The sequence below is a fragment of the Thamnophis elegans genome, chromosome 3, assembly GCF_009769535.1.
Source record: "Thamnophis elegans isolate rThaEle1 chromosome 3, rThaEle1.pri, whole genome shotgun sequence".
NCBI classification, from domain to species: domain Eukaryota; kingdom Metazoa; phylum Chordata; class Lepidosauria; order Squamata; family Colubridae; genus Thamnophis; species Thamnophis elegans.
This window is the reverse complement of record NC_045543.1, coordinates 35,905,448-35,928,573: the sequence shown is the minus strand read 5'-3', so window position 1 is coordinate 35,928,573 and position 23,126 is coordinate 35,905,448. Positions and strand designations below refer to the sequence as shown.

Below are 23,126 nucleotides of genomic sequence, written 5' to 3'. Positions count from 1 at the left end.
TAATTTTGTTATGGCTACATATCATCCAACTCTGTATAATCCCCCCTCCCATTTCCCCCCAAAAGAAAATGCATAGTAGAATAATGTGGCAGATCTGAAGTCCAAAAAAGAAAAGATGGCTTGCAGGCCTGGCACTCCTACTCTAGAAGAATAGAAGACCTTCAAGGTCCCTTCCAATCTTGTTATTTTAGGTTCTACTTATGGTCCCATCATTTCCATAGAAGGGACAGGCATTCTGGAGACACTGCACAGATTTATTTGGATTGATATACATAAACTGTTAAGAGAATATGCAATATTAAGTAACTTACTGAATGTGTGGAACAAATACAGGAAAAGTGTAAAACCAGGTGTCTCCTGTCTTGCTTATTATTGAATGTCTATTTTTATGAAGACCATAAAAATATGTTCCTAGATTAGACACTAGGCAATAGGAAACGGTAATTTAAGAAATCTATTTTAAAATACAGGGGTATTTCAGAAGGCATTATATATGTGAGGCTTTGTTATTAAACTGGGAGAAGATCAAAAGGCAATATTATCTAAAAATTATGGTCTGGTTATCAACTATTGAAGCATTCTCATAATCAATAGCATACAAAAAGGAACAAACAGTTAGATATGGTGAAATATTGAATGCACAGGGTGAACTTAAATCTATGCAAGAACTAGAAGAACAAGGTATAAGAATGAACTGGTTTTCATATACGCAAATACATTCTAAATATGATAAAGATCTTAAAACAGAAGGTTTTTATGATAAAATGACTGACTTGGATAAAATTCTGACGTACTGATGAAAAGGTGATTAAAAACTACATGAATATTTATTAGAGGTTAAACTAGAAGAACAAGTTAAAGACCCTTGAGTGCTCGGGATTACAGGAACCTGGTCTCCGGCTGGTGTCGCTTAATGCCAGGTCCGTGGTACATAAGGCTCCCCTCATTTACGACATCATACAAGAGGGTAGAGCAGACCAGGCGTGCATTACGGAGACCTGGTTGGGCCATGAGGGGGGTGTTCCCCTTAGTGAATTATGCCCACCAGGCTTCTGGGCGTTTCACCAGCCGAGAGCCCAGGGCAGGGGTGAGGAGGGTGGCGGTGGTTATTAGGGAAAGTCTCAGACCTCAGGAGGTCACTGTGCCTCAGATAGGCAGGTGTGAGTCCCTTTTTGTGAAATGGGGCCTTGGAGTTCAGGTGGGCCTTTTTGTTACGTACCTGTCTCCCTGCTATGTTTCATCGGTCCTACCGGAGCTGCTGGATGTGTTAGCTGGATTGGCGATTGATTTCCCCAGGCTTATGATCCTGGGGGATTTCAATCTGCCTTTCATTGGCGAGACATCCGAGTCAGCTCGGGAGTTCATGGCTTCCATGATGGCTATGGACCTAACTCAGTTAATTCAAGACCCCACCCATAATGGGGGACACACGCTCGACCTGATTTTTGTCTCTGGGCAGTGGATGAATGATCTAGATTTAGGGGATATTTCTATCCAACCCTTGTCATGGTCGGATCATTTCCTCATCAGTCTTGACTTCCATACTGCTACCCCTCACCGCAGGGAGGCAGAACCGACTAGATGGTTCCGCCCCAGGCACCTGATGGACCCTGAAAGGTTCCTGATGGAGCTTGGGACTTTTCCTGAATCCCTTGCTCACAACTCAACAGAAGCCCTAGTGGAAGCCAGGGATAGGGCGGCCACTGGGGCTTTGATCGTGTTGTGCCTTTGCGGCCTCTGACCCAGTATCGATCCTGGGTAGCTCCCTGGTTTACCGAGGAGTTCCGGGAGATGAAACGCCAGAAAAGACGCCTAGAGAGTGGTTGGAGGGCCAGCCGATCCGAATCTGATCGAACACTAGTAAGAATTCATATTAAATCCTACTTAGTGGCGATAAAAGCGGCAAAATGGCAGATAACTGCCCAGCCGCCCTGTTTAGGGTGACCCGCTCCTTACTTAACCAAGGAGCTGGGAAAGACCCCTTGCAGGGTAGGGCTGAAGAATTTGTTCAGTATCTGCAGGTTAAAATCGCTCAGGTCCAGACAGGCATGGACTCTGACTGGGTAGATTCAGGCGAGTTGACAGGGATGAATCTTGTGGAGACCATCTGGGATGAGTTTGACCCTGTGACCCCTGAGGGCATGGACAGGATTATGGGGAGACTCACTGCTGCCACTTGTGTGCTGGACCCATGTCCCTCTTGGTTAGTCTCGGCTTCCCGGGAGGCGACACAAGGCTGGCTCCAGGCGATTACCAACGCTTCGTTGAGAGAGGGGTTCTTTCCCACCACCTTGAAGGAGGTGGTGGTGAGGCCCCTCCTTAAGAAGCCTTCCCTGGACCCAGCTTCTTTAGTCAACTATCGTCCGGTCTCCAACCTTCGCTTTGTAGCACGTCAGCTTCCCCAGTGCCTGGATGAAGCTGTCTACCTGGATCCGTTTCAGTCGGATTTCAGGCCCCGATACAGCACGGAGACGGCATTGGTCGCATTGGTCGATGATCTCTGGCGGGCCTGGGACAGGGGCTGCTCCTCTGTCCTGGTCCTATTAGACCTCTCAGCAGCTTTCGATACCATCGACCATGGTATCCTACTGCGATGACTCGGGGGGTTGGGAGTGGGGGGCACCATTTTACGGTGGTTCTCCTCCTACCTGTCGGATCGGTTGCAGTTTGTGTTGACTGGAGGGCAGGATCGACCCCGAGGGGCATCACTTGTGGGGTGCCCCAGGGTCAGTTCTCTCACCCCTCCTGTTCAACATATATATGAAACCACTGGGTGAGATCATCTGTGGTTTGGGGATACGGTATCATCAATATGCTGATGATACCCAACTTTTCATCACTACCCCAAACCACCCAAATGATGCCCTCGATGTGATGTCCCGATGCCTGGAGGCTGTCCGGATCTGGATGGGGAGGAACAGGCTCAGGCTCAATCCCTCCAAGACTGAGTGGCTGTGGTTTCCGTCATCCCGATTTGTGCATCTTGTTCCATCTTTGATGATAGGGGGAGAAATTTTAGCCCCCTCAGAGAGGGCCCGCAATCTGGGCATCCTCCTGGATACGCGGCTTAGTTTAGAAGAACACTTGACGGCCGTGACCAGGGGGGGCTTTTACCAGGTTCGCCTGGTACATCAGTTGCGCCCCTTCCTGGATCGGGATGATCTGTGCACAGTCACTCATGCCCTCGTCCTTTCTCAGCTGGACTACTATAACACTCTTTACATGGGGCTGCCCTTGAAGAGCACCCGGAGGCTTCAACTGGTCCAGAATGCGGCTGTGCAGGTTATCATGGGGACACCTAGGTGCTCCCATGTTACACCCCTTTTAGGCGGCCTGCACTGGTTGCCGGTTGTCTTCCGGGTGCGATTCAAGGTACTAATTATGACCTTTAAAGCACTCCATGGCTTAGGCCCAGGGAACCTGCGAGGCCACCTACTGCCACCGGTAGACTCCCACCATCCAGTGCCTCCCACTAACATCCATATTTGGTTGAAAAAAATGACACAGAAACATATAGACTTTAAACCTGAGATTTATTTATTAGGAATATTACAGGAAATATACAAGAGAGAATTGAAATATTTGATTGTAAATGCGTTAACAGCAGCTAGAATTGTATTTGTTAAAAATTAGAAAAATGAGAAAATACTAACGCAGGAGGAAGTTATTCAGAAAATAATGGAATGTGCCGAAATGAGTAAATTTGACATTTGAAATTAGAGAACAAGAAGATTAACAATTTTGGAGAATTTTCATAATATAAGAACAATAGAATGGTATAGAATATATTACAAAGGTACATTGTTATTGAATAGATTCAGGGTGATGCAATGAAAAGTTATAATATAAATGAATCCAATACCTAGAACATTTTGTTCAAAATGAAGGAATAATAGTTATAGATAAACAAATGCTGTATAATGATAGTAATGTATACATATATACTAGATGGATAATCTGTGATTTTATATACAATTGAAAGTGGGGACTATGGAAAGGATGCACAAAAGCCTTGTAGCCAAACAACATGCTGTATGTAATTGAAGAGGGTTTAATATTTTATGTTTTGTTTGTCTTTGTTAAAAAATGAAAACTTTTACAAAAAAGAAATAAATAAATTTATTTAAATAAATTTACATAGCCACCCATATTCTGATTGTGGTTGGATAACAGAGGATTAAAACCAATTGTGCTCTTCATGTGTTAATAAATTACTTAAATGAGGGAATGGGAACTATAACCCTCAAATTTATATATGAGGGAACAAAAATCAAAGGCAAGAATGTTGGATAGGAGAGACCAGGTAGTACTGCATACAGAAAGTTCTGAGTTATCTTAGAGGATCACAACTATGAGTCAATTAGTGTGACATAGCTGCAAAATAAACAAATGGAATCGAACATTGCATCCTGACACTGAGGCATTGTTCTTTTTTCAAACATGCATTTGAAAATAGCTCTAAAACTTATCTTCTACTGCAGCCCTGTGAGTAAAACAGCTGAGGTGTGGCAATCCACTCTGCTGTGCCAAACAGCTGAGAAGATTAAGGTAAGCAAAGAGCAGGGGTAGGTGGGCAGGCCAACCTGATAGTTGGAGCGAACTGGTTCGTTCCCAGCTGATCGTCAGACCTACCGATTCACCTGAACTGGTCTGAACCAGTAGAATCCCACCCCTGTTTCTGAGAAGAAAGAGTTTCTTCTCAGTTCTCAGAAAAACGTCTTCAAGTTTCTGAATTCCTAATTATTCTAACAGAAATCATTTTTCTCTATCATCAAAAAGCTATTTCAGATAAAAATATTTCCATGAATTAAATTAATATTGATATGAGCAAAGTACATTATATTTACCATGCAATCCTATATTTAATAGGTTCATAATTAAATCTCACTCAACAGTCATAATCGCAAGATTAATGGATTAATAGTCTATTCTGTTTCAGCAAATAAAACCTGTAAATAGGTTATATGTTCTTATCTTTGCTATTTTACCTGGACTCCTGGTTGAGCAATGAATTGTTGATCCTTAGCTTCTATCGCAAGTTCTAGACAACTGTTTCCACCCCATGCTTCACAGGAATAAATAAGTAACTGTTCTGCCAGATCTTCATCACTGCTGTAACATTCTGTGAACAATTCTAGAACAATTAAAATTCAGAATAGTTAAAAAGCTGTTCTTGGTTTTAAAATTTTGCCTGTTAAATTTTATATGGTAAATTTTTGTAGCTTCTAAAACCAGTTATGGTTATCAACCCCTATTCCAAACTTCAGTGATATGGGGACCTTTGCAGTCCTGACCACTGTTTATAATCATGCCCTGATCTTGGAGAAAAGACCAAAATTCAATTCTAGAGCAACTATTTTGCATGCAGAACGTCCCAAATAAGAATAGCTTGAGATTTGCTACTATCATAGCAGATTGAGACAAATATTGTAAAATCTCCGAGGATTGTTCTCCATACCAGGGACAGCTGTAAATTACCTTACCTTAAATGTAAAAAACATTGTTACCTCTACAATCTTACTACATCTCCAAAGGAACTCCGCATATATTTGCAGTAATTAAAGTTTTCCTAGCTAAGATCCAAACCTATCTCCTTTTTGGAGTTCAGCGGGACCCCTACGTCATTTCTTTCTTTTGAAAGAGTTCGGCCCAGATTTTCGAGTTCTATTTTTCAAATATCCTGCTGTGTTCAGAATATAGCAGTATATTGTGAAGCTGGCCTACTCAAAATAGAAACTTCTGCCTGGATTTTCATTTTTTCCTATTGGCTTAAGCTCCCCCCCCCCTTTTTTAGCAAGTTTGGCCTCTTTAACTATGACCAATAGTTTTCAGTTTTCCTGGTGCCAGACAAATGGCACTTTATGGCTTTTCAGAGCCAGCCATCATCCTGATGGGCTGATCTTAAAAAATAGGGCATTGATTTAGAGCTGCAAACAAACTTATCAATTTCCACCTAGAAGCTTCTTTTTGAATCACTCTGCACACTTTCCCCAACCAGCCAGAAACTTTAGTCACATAACATTTCTGAAATTTAAATGGACTTTCTCTCTGGCTAAAATTCAATGTCTTCCCAATAACACTCACTGAATGGAGATACTGAAAAATCTCTTTTGTAGATTTGACCAGTTGGTGTCGCAGCAAGATGGATAGTGGGGGTCTGCGAAACCTAGCCGATACCTGCTTGCCAGGAGACCCTACAGGGCCAAAGCCACCTTGAAGAGGTGGTGAAGATAGGAGAAACTTTTTGTTGATCTCAAGGAAATTGCCATTTCCTCACTGGATGCAAAGAAATCCTCCTCATGCGAGCTGCTGGTTACTGGTTACCGATCAGTCTCCGGATATGCTTCAAGGTGCTAGTCGTAACTTATAAAGCCCTTCATGGTATTGGATCTGGGTACTTGAGAGACTGCCTGCTGCCAATTACCTCCCACAGACCCATTAGATCTCACAGGGTTGGCCTCCTCCGGGTGCCATCTACCAGCCAATGCCATCTGGCTATTACCCGGGGGAGGGCCTTCTCCCCCGGGTAATAGCCAATAGCCATCAATTTAGAGATCAATACCCTTCTGACTGAGAGCTGGTTTCAGCCATAACAGAGGAGATGAACAAGGGGGAAGCGTCCAATGGGTAGTGGAGCTCCATGATGAGGCGGCTCCCAAATTAGAAGATGCCAACAGATTTGTTCAACAGATGCGGATCCGATTTAACAATGTGGCCCAACATGTGGAAGCAGAAGAACAAATCCAAGGGTTGCAGCAGGCTGTCCATGAAGGAATTAGTTTGGGAGTTTAGAAGGGTGGCTGAAAAGCTATGGGATTGGCCAGAACAACTCCTTGTGCATACATTCAAAGATGCTCTAGACCCCAAACTAAGAAAGGCATGCAGCATTAGAGTATCCAGAATTGGTACACTACCACAGTTATTCTGGATCACAAACTTCACCCTCATCGAAAGCCTACCACTGAAAATCGAAGACCTTTGGGCTGCCAAACCCAAACAAAGCAAGCCGAAATGCCTCCCACAAATTGGTAGGAGCAATAAAGTATGGTCAACATGGGCACAGAGCATTGGAATGCTTGGCTCCAGCCCCAATCCCACAAGCAAGAACCCAAGCCATGAGTGGTACAAAGAAGACCCCATGAAAACCACCCAAAAAGAATCATCCAACAAATGGAAGGAGCCCCCTCCCCAGCCTGAGGAGATGGAGACTCCGCCAGATGGGGAACCCCTGCAAGTACAGAGGATGAAAACAGCAGTGAAGACAACCATATGGTAAGTGCAGCCTTCCACCCCTTTGCCATGAAAGTTATAGTGCCCAAGATGGGGGTAGAAGAGGAAGTTATTGACATGGGCTACACCTGGTGCTTACTTAGCATGTCCATTGTAGAGCAGCTGGGCATACACACAAGACCCTTAGCACATCCCATTCAGTTTGAGCAAGTTGACGGGACACTAATTGGAGGGACCATGGCCAAGCTAATCACCACTTGATGAAGCTGCAGATATGAACTCCTCAGATTTATCATAGCACCAAAAATGAATGAATCAATCATCATGCATGGTTGGTCAAATGGTCACCATTTGACCAACCACCATAAAGTGGGAAGACGGCATTTGAAGGTTGACCCTAGGCATTGGGCTGCTACCCACCCTCATGTGAAGCCAGGCCATCCAGGGACCATTGAGCCCCTTAAAGCAGACAATCCGAGCCTGCAGCCCCTGCAGTAGACACTAAACTTCCAGGCATCTATCAAATACCGAAAGAATACTGGGATTTAGAAGGGATTTTTAGTGAGTAAGATTGCAATTATTTCCCCCCTCACTGACCCACTGACTACACAATAGAGTTCATGCCTGGGGAAAAACTACCAAAGCTTAAGATGTACTACATGACCCCTAAACAAATGGCGGAATTAAGGAAATACATCGATGCCAATTTGGAGCAAGGCTTTATCCAACCAGCCAAGTAAAAAGTAGCAGCCCCCATTCTCTTCAAAGAGAAGAAAGATGGGGGGGGGGGAGGAACTTTGTGTTGACTTCTGGGGAATTAATGCCGTTTGCGTAGAAAACACCTCCCACCTCCCCCTCATGAAGGACATATTGAATCACTTGGCCAAAAGCAAGGTGTTCCCCAAGCTGGACTTGAGAGAGGTGTATTACTGCACACGAACCCAGGAGGGGGATGAATGGAAGACAGCATTTAACTGCCCCCTTGGTAATTTCCAATTTAAAGTCATGCCATTTGGCTTACAAGGGGCCCCTGCGGTCTTCATGTAATTTACAAGAGGGTGCTCATTTACCTTGATGACATTCTTGTCTTTTCGGAGACCTGAGAGGAGCACGTAAAGCTGGTGCGGCAAGTCCTGGAAAAACTTCTGGCCATGAAGCTCTACATGAAGCTATCAAAATGTGAATTCCACAAAATCTCCCTGGATTATTGTATTTCCATGATGGGATAGAAATGGACCCAGGGAAAGTGAAAACAGTGCTAGACTGGCAACCGCCACGCACCCACAAACAGCTACAAAGTTTCCTGGGATTTGCTAACTTCTATTGGCAATTCATCCCGGCAATTACCTCCCTTCGACCGATTAGATCGCACAGATTAGGCCTCCTCCGAGTTCCATCCGCCAGTCAGTGCCGACTGGCGACTACGCGGAGGAGAGCCTTCTCAGTAGCAGCTCCAACCCTTTGGAATGATCTCCCCGTGGAGATTCGCACCCTCACCACCATCCAGACCTTCCGCACAGCTCTTAAGAACTGGCTATCCCGTCAGGCCTGGGGATAAGATTCTAATCCGCCCCACCCGAATGCTGAATGAAAGTTGTGTTTTATTGTTTTATTTTTTATTTACGCACTGTCTTATGTTTTATCTTGCACCCCCCTTCCCATGAACTGTAAGCCGCCCTGAGTCCCCTCAGGGAAAAGGGCGGCCTATAAATAACAAATAAATTCTAAATTCTAAATTGCAGAAGTCACTCTGCCCCTATCTGAACTGTTAAAAACAGGGCCATCGCTTACAAAGCTGAAGCCAACCAGCCTATTGGGTGGACAATAGACTGTCAAAAAGCATTTGAAAAATTGAAATGGCTCTTTGCCCAAAAGCCCATTCTGCAACACCCTGACCCAGAACAGCAACTCATAATCCAGGCAGATGCCAGTGATGTGGCTGTAGCAGCAATGCTGTTGCAAAGAGACAAAAAGGGACAAATCCTGCCTTTCATGTATGTCTCCAAAAAAACTCACCGCCACTGAAAGAAGATGGGCCATTTGGGAGAAGGAAGCCTATGCAGTCCGTTGGGCACTACTCACCTGGAGACATTTCTTAGAGAGTGGGAAAAATAAACCTTGAAGCCTTAAAAAGCCCCAGAAAGTTGTCTCCAAAGCAAATCCACTGGGCACAATACTTCAGGAGATTTAAATTCAAACTGAAGCACATCTCTTCTTGGAAGAACTTGCTGGCGGATGCCTTATCTAGGAAACCGCAGTATGACAATCAGAGGGAGGAAGTGATTCATGCCATAACTCCCCCCAACCAATGGCAGCTGAAGCCACTGCCTGTGGCCAGACCAGATGGCAGCCTACTCTCACCCAGGACAAGCTGACTGCAGTAATAAAATCAGCACTGCCAACCGACCCCTGGCTCAATGACAACAAATACATCCTGATGATGAGAGATGGCTTAGCCTGGAAAGGATCCAAACTGTACATTCCTGTGAACTGGAGGCTGGAAATACTACAGTGAAGCCATGATGCAAAATTGGCAGGTTACTTTGGTTTCCTAAAAATGCTCCACCTTGGCAGACATCCGTTTTGGTGGCCTAAGATGAAAGCTGAAGTGGAAGACTATGTGAAAATTTGTGCCACTTGCGCAGCCATGAGAATATGGCCAGGGAAGCCCCAGCTGAACATGGGAAGAGATTGCAATAGATTTCATCGTAGAGCTCCCAGACAGCAGCAGAAATAAAGTAATCTGGACAATCATTGACTTATTTTCCAAGCAAGCTCATTTCATTGCTTGCTCAGGATTACCATCAGTGAAGAAACTAGCGAAGATGTTTGTCAAACACATTTACCATCTACATGGAGTACCCCGGAGAATACGAAAAAAGCTCCAGCAGAGAGCACAAGAAAGTGCAGAAGAGTACAAGAAACAAGTTGACAAGCACCGCTCACTCCAACCCCCCTTCCATGTGGGGGATTGTTTTCTTGTCTACCAAATACATAAAGTTAAGGATGCTTAGCAAGAAATTAGGGCCAAAATTTTTAGGTCCCTTCCCAATAGTGAAAATAATTAACCCAGTTACAGTTCAACTCAGTCTGTCCAGAATTCTAGGGAAAATTCACCCAGTCTTTCATTGCACCTTGCTGAAACCTGTGATTGGGTCCAGCGGTGATACAGGGAGAAACTCACTATGAGGTGAAAAAAATTGTATAGAGGTCGCTTGCAATATTTAGTGCATTGGAAGGGGTACCCTTTGTCCGAAGCTACATGGGTAAAATTTGGAAGAATGTAAAAGCTGATAAATTAATAAAATAATATCACGATAAATTTCCCGATAAGCCAAAGCCCCCCCCCAGGGGGGAAGAGGTGGTTAGTTATGCTGATGTTAACTTCCCCATTACTCCCACATTATTCTATTTACAGGATATGCTTTTCTTCTGAGGAGAGGCTGCCTGTCAGGCCTGCAGACATTTTTTCTTTCGGATCTTTCGCCTGCCACACTTCCTATTATTCTACTATGCATTTTCTATTGTGGGAAAATGGGAGGGGGAATGTAGGAGTTAGATGCTATGTAGCCATAACAAAATTATTTCTAGAAAGCCAAGGTCATCCTTTGTCTTTGCACCTCTGCACCTAACTGGAAGTGGATGGGTGGAACTGCCAGCATGGCACTGGAAGATTGGACTATGTGATGCATTTGTGGGTATGGGGGCAAGATCTTAAACTTTCAACTGGGTGGGGAAAACCTGGAAGCTTTCAGATTCAGGTTTTCCTAGATGTGCTAACATGGCTTTTTTTTAATAAATTGGAACTTTGAGCAATATCTTGCCTTGGACTCTGACACTCTCTCATTTCTCTATCCCTTCTCTCTCTCATTTGTTTCTCTCTCTCTTTCCATTCTCTCTCATTCTCTCCCTCCATCATTTTCTCATTTCTCTCTCTCCTTCTTTTTATCCCCTTTTTTCTCTCTCTTTTTCTCCCTCTCATTTCTATTTTTATCTTTTTCCTCTCCCTCTCTCCATTTTCTTTATTTCTTTCTCTCCCCTTTTTTTCATTTTTTCCCTCTTTTCCCTCTCTCTCATTCCCTCCCCCAGCTCACTCTCATTTTTCTCTCCCTCTCCCCCTTCTCTCTCTCTCTCATTTGTTTCTCTCTCTTCTCTCTCTCTCATTCAGACCCTCCATCATTTTCTCATTTCTCTCTCTCTCTCCTCCTCCTCTCTTTTTCTCCCCTTTTCTCTCTTTCATTTCTATCTTTTTCACTCTCTCGCTCTCTTGCATGCACATGAGCAGGGATACCCTCCATAAGTGGGCTCGGCCAAAGGCATGTGGGTGGGCAGTTTGACCAGCTGTTGGGTGAGGATCTTTGGTGAGGGCACTCTGGCTTTTTTCGAGCCTGATCCCCAGGTGAGCATGCCCTGAGTTTCTTTACTCCTTCAGCTGAGCAGTGCTGTGGGCAATGAAAGTCCCCCATGTGAGATTTAAAGCTGTCTGGAGACACTTTTCAATCAACGCCACCAGCGGCACCACTCAACTGGAGGAGAAAAGAAGCTAGGGCAATGGGAAAAGGGGACTGGCCCTGCTGAACCTCACATGCCCACTCCATGGATCAGGCTCAGAGAAAGCTGGAGCACCCTCGCAAAAGACGCTTACCCAAAAGCCAGTCAAGCCACCCGCTCTGCGTGCCTTTGTTTTGCTTTGGCCCGAGTCCAGCCACTCACTTGAGGAGGGTATCCTCAATCATACTTACCCTCCCAGCCCCACAACAACCAGCTAGGGATCATGTGAGAAGGAGGAGGTTCATCTTTGGGGAAACCGCTACCAAGGCTTGTGCTTGCTCCTCATCTGTGGGCATGTCCCTCTTTCCATCGTACCCTCCTTTCAGATCCCATCCCCACCCTACCAGCCCTCATGTTAGCAAGGTTGGTGTCAGCCATGGCTGGGTTGGGCCAGTGGCTCAGGGCAAAGAGCAGGTCACGTGACCAGGGGGAGCTGCAGGAGAGGGGTCAAAGAGCCACATGTGGCTCCGGAGCCATAGTTTGCCGACACCCATACTATACCATACTAGGAGCCGAGGTGGTGCAGTGGTTAAATGCAGCACTGCAGGCTACTTCAGCTGACTGCAGTTCTGCAGTTCGGCTGTTCAAATCTCACTGGCTCAGGGTTGACTCAGCCTTCCATCCTTCCAAGGTGGGTAAAATGAGAACTTGGATTGTTGGGGGCAATATGCTGACTCTGTAAACCACTTAGAGAGGGCTGAAAGCCCTATGAAGCGGTATATAAGTCTAACTGCTATTGCTATTGCTATACTATTACATGATAGGAAAAGTTCTCAAAAGTCCTTAACAAAGAATGAGACTGATAACAGAAGAAAAACAAGGAGTAGAATGGAAATAATGGAAGAATGGAAATAAACAACACCTGGAAGGTCTTTTTATTTTGGTTTCATATCTATTTGTTTTTCTGGCTGCCTGGAATCAACTGGTGAGTGTCTTGAAGATTGTTAAGGCAGTGTGGACTATAAATAACAGAAATTAACCTGGAAATTAAATACTTGACTCTGTATATTAAGGAGATTTGGGCAAATTTGGTGGGCTATTCTGGATTATTAATACTATTTGAAAGAGCATCCTATGAGGTAAAAGAAGAAAGAAGAAAAATTAAACAAGAGTTATAAATGTGGACAACATAGAATGTGCACATTGGAAAATTTTGAGGACTATAAACTGTGTTGGCCTTTTGGGTATCTCTGGGTAATTGGGACAGGGGGATCTTGGTAGATTATTGAGCAACTGCTGGCCCATTAAATTAATGCAAAATAGGGGGAAACAAATATATTTCAAAAATAAATGCTATTGATGCTTCAATGTATTTAGGAAACTATGACAAAGAATCATAGGGAGATGATGAATGTGATAAAGGATACAGATGTGAGACTAGAAAACCTTCAGCAAATGACAATGAAAAATAAACCAAAAATTCAGAAAGTAGAGGAGAAAAAAAGGAGCTGAGGAAAGAATAGAGATGATAAATCAACAAATGACAAAAGCAGATTAAGATTAAGACAGGGAAGAGATAGTAATAATTTCTAAAATGCAACAGATAGATTACTCTAAGAGGTCAAAATATAGAAGAAAATAAAGAGAAAGATCTAAGCATGACAAATTTCTCCTTGCATTTCACACAAAAGTGAAATGGGAAAAGAAAAAGAAGACTGGCCTTTTGCAGACTCATCTAGCTTAGAAAAACAGAGAGAAGCTAATATAATTATTCTCAAGTTCATTCAACTACATGTAAGTTCCTTATTCCTCTCACATTGGCATTTAGTTTATGTTTATTTTTATAAACAAACAAAAATATTAATTTGCATTTAAATATATAAGTATCAAACTTTAACAATATAATTTTTTTGGACTTCTGGTTGACTTCATGGCAACACAGTCGCAGGGAGTGGAGCTCTGCGACCCTAGGCTGAACTCTCCTCATTGTGGGGGGGGGCTTAAAGGGCTATAGTCATCTCATAGGGGTGATGAAGAAAGGAGAGACGCCTTGCAGATCGTTGAGAATAGCAACTCTCCAACTTGATCCGAGGCTCACCTATCCAACAACGAGGAAGGAGAGATAGCCATTATGGTGGCCAGGAAGCTGGACAACCGAAGAAAGAAATGTGCTGGAAATGTGGTGTTTGAACAGTGGATTGGAGCTGGGTGAGATTATTTTAAATTTCTTGATTAGAGATTAAACCCAAAAGAAAAGAAACCCCCAAAAGACTAACCTCCAAAATGTTTAAAGTGTCTAAAAAATACATAGAGGAAAACTACAGACATTGAAAAAAATGAAACCTTTCCCCAGGCTTTCTCTATTTTAAAGCTTCTCTTGGGCATTTCTTTCGCCTCTTAATTTTCAGTCTTTAATCTTCTTTGCCTTCAAAAAGGGGTACGGCAGGGTTGCATTTTGTCCCCCTCCCTCTTTAACTTCTATATTAATCCTCTGATTGATCTCCTACAGAACCCTGATTTCTATCCTCCTAACCTAGCACACTAACCTAGCACAACGCAAAGTGCCAATTCTCTTATATGCTGATGATGCCACTATCATTTCACAAACCCCTGTAGGACTGAAGAGAGCAATTAAGTCAACACTCAGCTATTGCAGGCAAAACAAGCTGGTCCTTAACTTTGATAAATCATTTTTTTTAGTTTTTGCTAAAAGACCAAGCCAATACTCCTGGAAAATAGAAGGACATAGTTTGGAACAGGTTAGAACATTTAGATACCTTGGGGTGGTTTTCCACTCACAAGGGACATGGAAGGCACACCTGGATCACACATTGCAAGTAGCCAATAGGTCCTCAAATGCAATTAAACGTTTCTTTTACACAGGTGGAGGTCAGTTAGTACCTACTGCCTTAAAACTCTTTGAAGCCAAAACATTGGCACAAATTCTATATATATGGGGCACAAACAGGAATCCTTGCAAAGAAAGGCTTACTAGAAACCATACAAACCAAATTCCTGCGAGCCATCTTAGCTGCACCCAATGGAACTCCAAATGCCCAGTTAAGAATTGAGGCAGGCATGCCTCAAATTCAGGTAAAAGCCTGGAAGATGATGATCTTAAAATGCATTTCTTCTCAGATGGACTGTCCCCACTAGTGTTGACTGACAATTTCCCCTCCCCCTGGAAACAGGCAATTGATCATAAGCTGAGCTCTTATGGGCTCTCACCGTTATTCTTAATGTCCCTAGGCTTTGATCAAGGAAAGCAAGTAGTAATTAATAGAATGAAGGACATGGAGTTCCTAGAAGAATTAAATAGGTTGCCTCTCCACAGTAGGGACAGAATCAAACAGAGTGTGTGGGAATCGGCAAGATATCTAAATGACCCGATCTTCCCAAAACAAAGAATAGCTTTCTTCAGAGCCAGATTTAACATTCTTTCTTCAGCACTTCTCCAGGGCAGGTATAAGAGAACACCTATTGCAGAACAGGTTTGTATATGTGGTAAAGGAGAAGTGGAAGATAATTCACATGTTCTATTACACTGTGAGCTATACAGAGCTTGTAGGTATACACATATTCTCCCCTTATTAGAGAGATTGCCAGGGAGGGCAGCCAATTTTTATCTAGGCTTATCAGTGGAAGCTATAACGCTCTTCCAAAGATGGGAGAGGACAACCAATGATCCTCTGGGCAATGACATTAACCCTCTGGAGTGCTGTCCTATCTGCCACTGTACAATTGGCAAACCATATACAGATGCAGTAAGTTAAAATATTCTCTATGGTACAGCAATAGAAGGTCACCAACAGTTTTTCATTCAGTTGTTGCTTCTTGAGACGTCTGCTGGGTCCTTCTGACCAGTGCTGCAATGTGAATGCCCCAGGTCAGGTCCTCTTTTATGATAACACCTGGAAACTGAAAACTGGCCACTTGCTCCACTCAGTCTCTATTGATAAGCAAAGACTGGATGTCTGATCTATTCCTTCTATAGTATAGTATATGACTCTTAAATATAGACCCATATATCTTCCATGAGAGTTCAGCATGGTTTTGATTACTGCAGTCTATATCCCACCTGATGCCAATACTGTAGTAATCAAAACCACACTGAACTCTCCTGGAAGATATATGGGTCAACAGTTAAGAGTCATATACTCCAGTTCCATGGAGCAGTGGCTGTCTACAGCCTTTATATTGATACACCAGCTTTTGATCATATAAAGGCTTAAACTTCCCCCTTTGTTCTTGCTGGATTCTCTACTCCTGTCCTGCCGGTGAGCTATGTAGCCTTCCAGCTCAACAGCCGCATCCAGAATGAGTGAATGAAGCCAAGTTTCTGTGATTAGCAAAACACATCAGTTCTTGATGAATTTAGTCTTTGCAATCTGTAGCCTTAACTGGCCAGTTGAGGTGGCAAGCCAGGTCTCGTTGTACTTGGTTGCTGTTCTGCACCCCTGCATCATGGTTCTAATACAGTCTCTTTCTGGTTAGCTGGGTGTGTGTGTCTTCAAATCACCATCTCAGGGCAATCATGAATTGATTTAAATTTCTCAGCTCAGGGCACTGGCATTGTGGAGAGTTAACATCAATCTGGCTGCAGTCCCCTCCAAGGCCAGAGTAATGACTCTGATCTTAGCCCCCTCAGTAGGGATTTTGTTTCCATATTCCTGTATGTAGTTGAGAAGCTGGGCTAAGAAGAACCCCAACTGCTGGGGATCTCCATCAAATTTCATGCTGGGGGTGGTGGTTTCCATCTGCAAGGAGCTGCACCATCTCCCAGCCTCAGGGAATTCCCTGCCTCTGCATCTCTCTGTGAGGTTCCCACTGTTGTTGCTGCTCCCACCAGGGTGGCCATCACTGCCACCGGAGTGTCCAGAAATGAGGGATTCCCATCCCCCCCTCCAGCTGTGTATGATGTCCGTGACCCCCTGGCATGTGGGACAGGGCCTCTCTTGCTTTCAGAATTTGAAATACACCCATCATGCATTGCATGGTTTGCCTCATGAGGAGGTCAGCATGGTTGGGTTCATCTCCTTGTCCTCCAGCATTTCCAGCTTCTCTTTCCATCCTTTCCAATGACTGCCTTGGGTGATGGTGACTCTCTATATTCTCTCTTCCTTGTCATGCCTCTTCCCAATACCTGTGAACCATATAGGCTTGGTTACATTTCCCAAGCTGACGGCTTCCTCTGTCTATCCAGTGGAGTTTGCGCCTGACTGAAGCTTGGCCAAGGCTTCACCTCAGCATTCGGTTTCTTCTTGATCGCTGCCCTGGGATGACATTGTTTGCACAGTCCCCGTGCTAGGGCAGACCAATTTTCAGATTCTGCCTAATGTAAGGACCTACTTCAGCTACCTTCTCAAGAAAGTAAAACTCTTGAAAAAGTTTAAATTTCTAAAGGAACTTTTACTAAGAGATTGCAGAAGAGTGAGGCAGAGTCTGAAATTCAGGCATAAAGCATTAGGTTAATTCCCCCACTCTCCACCCCCAAGCCCCATGTCCATCTGTAGCCAATAAGCTGCCACAAAGGTATTATGACAAACTCTGAGGCTGGATGGTGCAAAGAAGTTTTTCTCATCAAGGTATTGCAACCTTGAATACGGTTGGAACTGTTAGAGAGGGAGTCAGTGCAAATGGTCACATCTCCCTCTTAAATTCCCCAAGCAATTGCAGTAAAAGTGAAAGCATGCAAATCATTCCACCCAGGGTTCCTCCCCCCACTCTCCAGAATGGCAGCATTCTGATAGGGACCTGGCAGTTACATTACTAGGAGTCTACTAGGAGTGCACAATTTCAGAAATATTAATAGCCTCAGCTTGCACACTGGCTAAACTTAATTTGGCATCACAATGCACTAAACCAGGGGTGTCAAATTCAAGGCCTGTGGGCAGGATCTGGCCCACAGAGTGCTTAGGTTTGGCCCATAAGATCACCCTGGAAACAGCGAAGGACTGGCCCGCAGTGCCTCTGCCAGCAAACTGTATGTATTTAATCTCTTAATTTATAGCTAACCTTCTGATATTTAACTTACCTACAGCTCTTGTTTCATATTCATTTGCCAACTCTTCTGATTCTCCAGCAGCATTAATATCATTTTTTACCTTAGCTAAGCTTTTCAGAAGCTTGCTGGCCCCTAGTGCTGCCAATGTGCAGCCTCTTGTCTGCAAAGAGAATTGTTAAATAACCTCTTATGACATTCTAATACTAAAATGACATTTACATTACCAAATAGCAATGTAGCTGCATAGTATAGAAGTTCTCTGGAACTACATTTGAATAACTTGCACAATAAAAATGATTAAAAGTGATGAGCAATTTGTCCTATACAATTTCCCAATAATCTATTGACCATGACCCTTTTGAAATAAAACATTCCATTAAACAAATCCATGGAATAGGACTTTTTCAGCAATTATATTACTAAACTAGTTTATAATTCAATAAAATCAGCATTTTAAATATATCTACATTTTTATTTTACCTTCAATATAGCTACAGTTGATGTTATTCTAAATATCAATCTAAATTCACATTTCATATATTATCATATTCATGTAAACAATATATAAAAGGGGGATAATAATAATAAAAACTGATTTAGGAAGAGGGGCCCACAACATTCACAAATTTTGGCATCTATAAACTTTAAGTAGAAAAGAGACATCTCTTTTGTTCTAGCATACATAATAATCCAATCCAACCTAGATATGTATATGCAAAAGTAATTCCTATTGATTTTAATCAAATATTAAAGTCAATAGGAATTACTTTTGCATATACATATAAATGTATGGGAATCTAGCCTAATGGAATACTTTTTATCTCAAAAGATTAGGAATCTAATTGTTAATCATTCAGAAGTGTGAAATACCTGTTCCCAAATTACAGTGGATAGTTCCTTTTTGTTTTGAAGGATAGCCCAAATAAAGAGAGCTTGCAAAGGGTGCCTCGTAACAAGAGATCCATCCTGAAAGGACATAATTACAACAAAAATCATTAACAAATATGGGAATTCAGTCTTAATGCCTGTTTGGTTTACATAGAAAAAGTTACTTAGAAATAAATAACCATTGAGTTCTGTGGATTTAAATTGATGCAAATGGATACTTCAGTTTAAAAGCTATACTTGACCTACCAGCAGCTGTATCTCTATGTCATCTTTGCCATTTTTGTCTTCTTTTTTTATGCCTTTTCTGAAATCCTCTACCATCTTCCATACAAAAGTAAGAAGAGCATCACTGTAGGAGTTCTTAGCAATTTGTAGATTTTTAAATACCAGATTGCTGAAGTTCTTTGCATAGAGCTCTGTTAAAACTTCATGAGTGAGGAACTTCCTTAGATTCAACCCATTTTCAAGAAAGAGACGAACAAATTTTGGTCTGTCCTTTACCAGGGCTATAAACATGACATCCTGAAGATCAGCAGACTGGAAACAAACAAGAAACAACAAAATATTTACAGAGCTTGTGGTGGGGAGGGAAACAGCATCCTATTTCCATCTGTACCAACTGTGATTATTTTTATGGTAACCAAATGAATAGAAAATGCAAACTGATAACCAAGCATGTTGATAGTTTTATATCACTTGCACACATATCAAAGCTTTCAAATAGAGATTCAGAAAATGTTGAAGAGATATTATTGGAGAAGGTGATTGCATAGCAGCTTCAGAGAATCCTGGATGATTCAGTTGGATTTCAGAATTGGACATGGGACTGAAACAGCATTGGCTGTACTCTTGGAAGACCTTTGGCGGGAGCAGAATGGGATTAGTTTATCCATCCTAGTTCTACTTGACCTCTTGGTGGCATTTATTACCATCAACCATGGTAATTTTCCATGGGATGGGATGGGCAGCACTGTATTGTGCTGATTCTCATCCTTCCTGGGCACTTGCTTTCATTCGGTATTGGATGGCAGTGAGAAGTCCTGCCCTTGCCATCTGTTCCTATAGGATTTGGTACCATCAGTTTTCTGATGATACCCAGCTGTACATCTCCCCATGCAAATTAAGTGATGCCATTGAGGTCCTGTCTTGGTGTTTAGAGGCTGTGGGAGGTTGGATAGGGAACAACAGGTTTCAACTTAATCCTGGCAAGTTTATATGGCTTTGGTTTTTGAGGCCTCTAGGATCTTGGAATGTACAATCTTCAGTGCTGGATGGCGTGCCTCAAACAGACCTTGTCTATAATCTGGAGTCCTTCTAGACTCATAACTTCTGCTTGATGAGTAGATCATAGTTGTCCCCAGGAAAGCCATTGTGCAACTTTAGGTTCTGCGTCAGTTCCATCTATTCCTGGATCAGGGGTTCTACTGTTATTCAGGCACCCATTATCTCCTGGATGGATTAATATAATGCACTTTACATGGGGCTGCCTTTGAAGAGAACCCAGAAACTACAGCTGGTGCAAAATGTAACAGTGCAGGCAGTTAGGTGCATCCCAAGATTGGTGCATGTTACAGCTCTGCTCGATGAGCTGCATTTGTTGCTAGTTTGCTTCAAGGTTCAATTCAAGATGCTGGTTATGACATCTAAAATCCTCCGTGGCATAAGGCTTGATTATTTTGAGGGGTCGCCTCTATACAATTACATCCTCATATCATGTCCTATATGGCTTTCGTGCCTTTCTTTTTGAAAAAAAAAAGTGATAGTGAAAAGCAGATTGATCTGCTTCAGTGCTCAATTTTATGTGCCTTGTATTCATGCTGCAAGATCCTACTTTTGTTATGGTACAACCATGTCCCTTTGAGCTTCTGATAAAATTGACCTAATGCTACAAACCCTGCTTAAACGAAGTTCTTTTTTCGTAACTTCCTAATTCTCTTTTATATAATCTCACTTATACAATCTAGATAAAACCCTAACTCTAACCCAAATCTGGCGAGTGGGCCTTGATTTTGACACCCCTGGTCTAATCTCTTTTTAAAAGCCTTCAGTGATGGCAACTTCTAAAGGCAAGCCATTCTACTGGTGATTGTTCTCATTGTTAGAAAATTTCTCCTAAATTCTAGGTTGCATACCTCCTTGATTAGTTTCAATCTATTATTTCTTGTCTTGCTTTCTGGTGCTTTGAAAAATAGTTTGACCCACTCCTTATTGTAGTAATCCCGCAAATATTGGAACACTGCTATCATGCTACTCCTAGTCCTTCTTTTCACTAGATAAACCTAGTTCCTGCAGCTGTTCTTCATATGTTTTAGCCTCCAGCCCCCTAATCATCTTTGTTGCTCTTTTGTGCAGTCTTTCCAGAGTCTCAACATCTTTTCTATAGTAGGGTGACCAAAATTGGATGCAGTATTCTAAGTGTGATCTTATTAAGGATTTATAAAGCAATACCAACACATCACATGATTTGATTATATCCTTCTGTTAATGCAACCTAAGAATGTGTTGGCTTGTTTGGCTGCCACCACACATTGTGAACTCATGTTTAAATGATTGTCTACTAAGTCACCCAGAGCCTTCTCGCAATTACTGTAATTGAGCCAGGCTTCACCTAATTTGAATCTGTTCAGTTGATTTTTCTTGCCTACGTATAAGATCTTGGAGCCATGGTGGCCCAGTGGTTAGAACACAGTATTGCAGGCTAATTCTGCTGAGTGCCATTTGCCAGCAGTTCGGCAGTTCGAATCTCACCAGGTTGATTCAGCCTTCCATTTTTCCGAGGTCAGTAAAATGAAGACCCAGATTGTTGGGGGCTATATGCTGACTCTGTAAACTGCTTAGAGAGGGCTGTAAAACAGGTCATGGAGGCACCAAAAGCAGCAGTGAAGAGAAATGGCTGGGCAGGCCTGTGTCTCAGGGCTGGGAGGAAGTTGCACGTCTTTCTGTGCAATTGAGGTGCATGGAGCACCAACAAGGGCTGGAAGAAATGCCTGTGAGACTCTGCAAGAGACGAAGGTTCACTCCCACTCTGGAATATGGAGTGAATCTCCATCCCCGCCCTTTCCTTCACAGGCCAAGTGAGGAGTGACTGGGAGGGAAAGGGGCAGGGCCAGCCAGTGGTGGGTTCAGACAACAGGAAGTCATAGCAGGGGGACAAAAGAACCATGGGTTGCCACCACCCATTGCTTTGGCCCGCCTGTGCCACCATCTCCCCTTGCCGCAACAGCACCATTACCTCCTTCCAGCCAGCAAGGACTGTGCTACTCCTTGCACTTTCACCACCTGCAAAGTTGAAAGTTGCACATACCTCCCTCCACAGCAGAGATTTCCAGCTCCACCACAAGCTGCCTGGCTAGTCCCATATTTCAGAGTTCTAGTCACAGGACTGGCCCATTGGTCATCCCGGAGCAGCTCCTCCACTTGGGTGCGCTGCGGACCACCAAAATTTTCTTGTGGACCACCAGTGGTCCACAGACCACTGGTTGATGACCTCTGTTCTGGAATGTTGGGTATTCTTGCCAATTAATGTCATTTGCAAATTTGAAGAGTTCCCCTTCTATTCCCTCATCTAAATCGTTTAAGATATTGAATAATATTGGGCCTAAAACAAAACATTGGAGTATTCCACTGATTCCTTCTTTCATGTAGATGTACTTTCATTAAGGACAATGCATTGAGTGTGATTTTTCAGCCAGTTATAAATCCTTCAGGTGGTGATGCTATATATCCCACATTTTTTTATTTACCAAGAAGTAGATTCTGGTCTACTTTGTCAAATGCCTTACTGAATGCCTTACTATGACCACTGGATTTTTTAGGGGCCAATAATTTAGTCACGTTGTCAAAGAATGAAATAAGATTTGTTTGGCATGATCTGTTTTTGACAAATCCATCTTGGCCTCTGGCTATGTTTGTTTGCTTCTAGGTATTCATAGATCTGTTGCTTGATTAACTTTTACAGGAACTTCCCAGGTATTGATGCTAGGCTGATTGGTCTGTAGTGTCATGGATTGGGGTTTTTTTCTGTTTTTTTAATGATAGGAACCATATCAGCTCTTTCCTAGTTCTCAGGTAGTTCTCTAGTCCTCCAGAAAGATATTTTTGAAAGATATGGTTCAGTATTTCCAAAATCATATCTGACAGCTGCTTCAGATGTAATCCATCAGGTCCCAGTGATTTGAACTCATCTAGAGAGGAGAGTTATTCTCTTACCATTCTCTTGCCTACTTTATTTTGTATTTGTAAGCTGTCTTTTATGGTTTTGTTTTTTATAGGGTGGGTGTATTTTTTTGTGTGAAAACAGATGCAAATAATGAATTAAGTAGCTTTGATTTCTCTCTACTGCTTCTTACTTCCTTGACTTTTTTCTTGCGTCTGTATGTTGAAGAAACTTTTAAAATTATTTTTGACATTTGCTGCAAATCTTACTTCATTCTGAGCCTTAGCTTTTCTGACTTCATCTTTGCAAATTCAGGCTATTTGTTGGTATTCTGTTTTTGTTATGTGCCCCTCTTTT

General features: G+C 42.8%; 1 protein-coding gene across 1 annotated transcript in view; it reads right to left on the bottom strand.

The window, feature by feature from the left end:
- TRPM8 (transient receptor potential cation channel subfamily M member 8) overlaps positions 1-23,126 on the bottom strand; it is a 175,729-nt gene that overhangs the window by 73,852 nt on the left and 78,751 nt on the right. Inside the window, exons 12-15 of the mRNA XM_032213076.1 lie at positions 18,860-19,150; positions 18,596-18,691; positions 17,756-17,885; positions 4,989-5,134 (exon numbers count right to left, since the gene is read on the bottom strand). Coding sequence (XP_032068967.1) covers positions 4,989-5,134; positions 17,756-17,885; positions 18,596-18,691; positions 18,860-19,150 — 663 coding nt within the window. The remainder of the gene's footprint in view (positions 1-4,988; positions 5,135-17,755; positions 17,886-18,595; positions 18,692-18,859; positions 19,151-23,126) is intronic.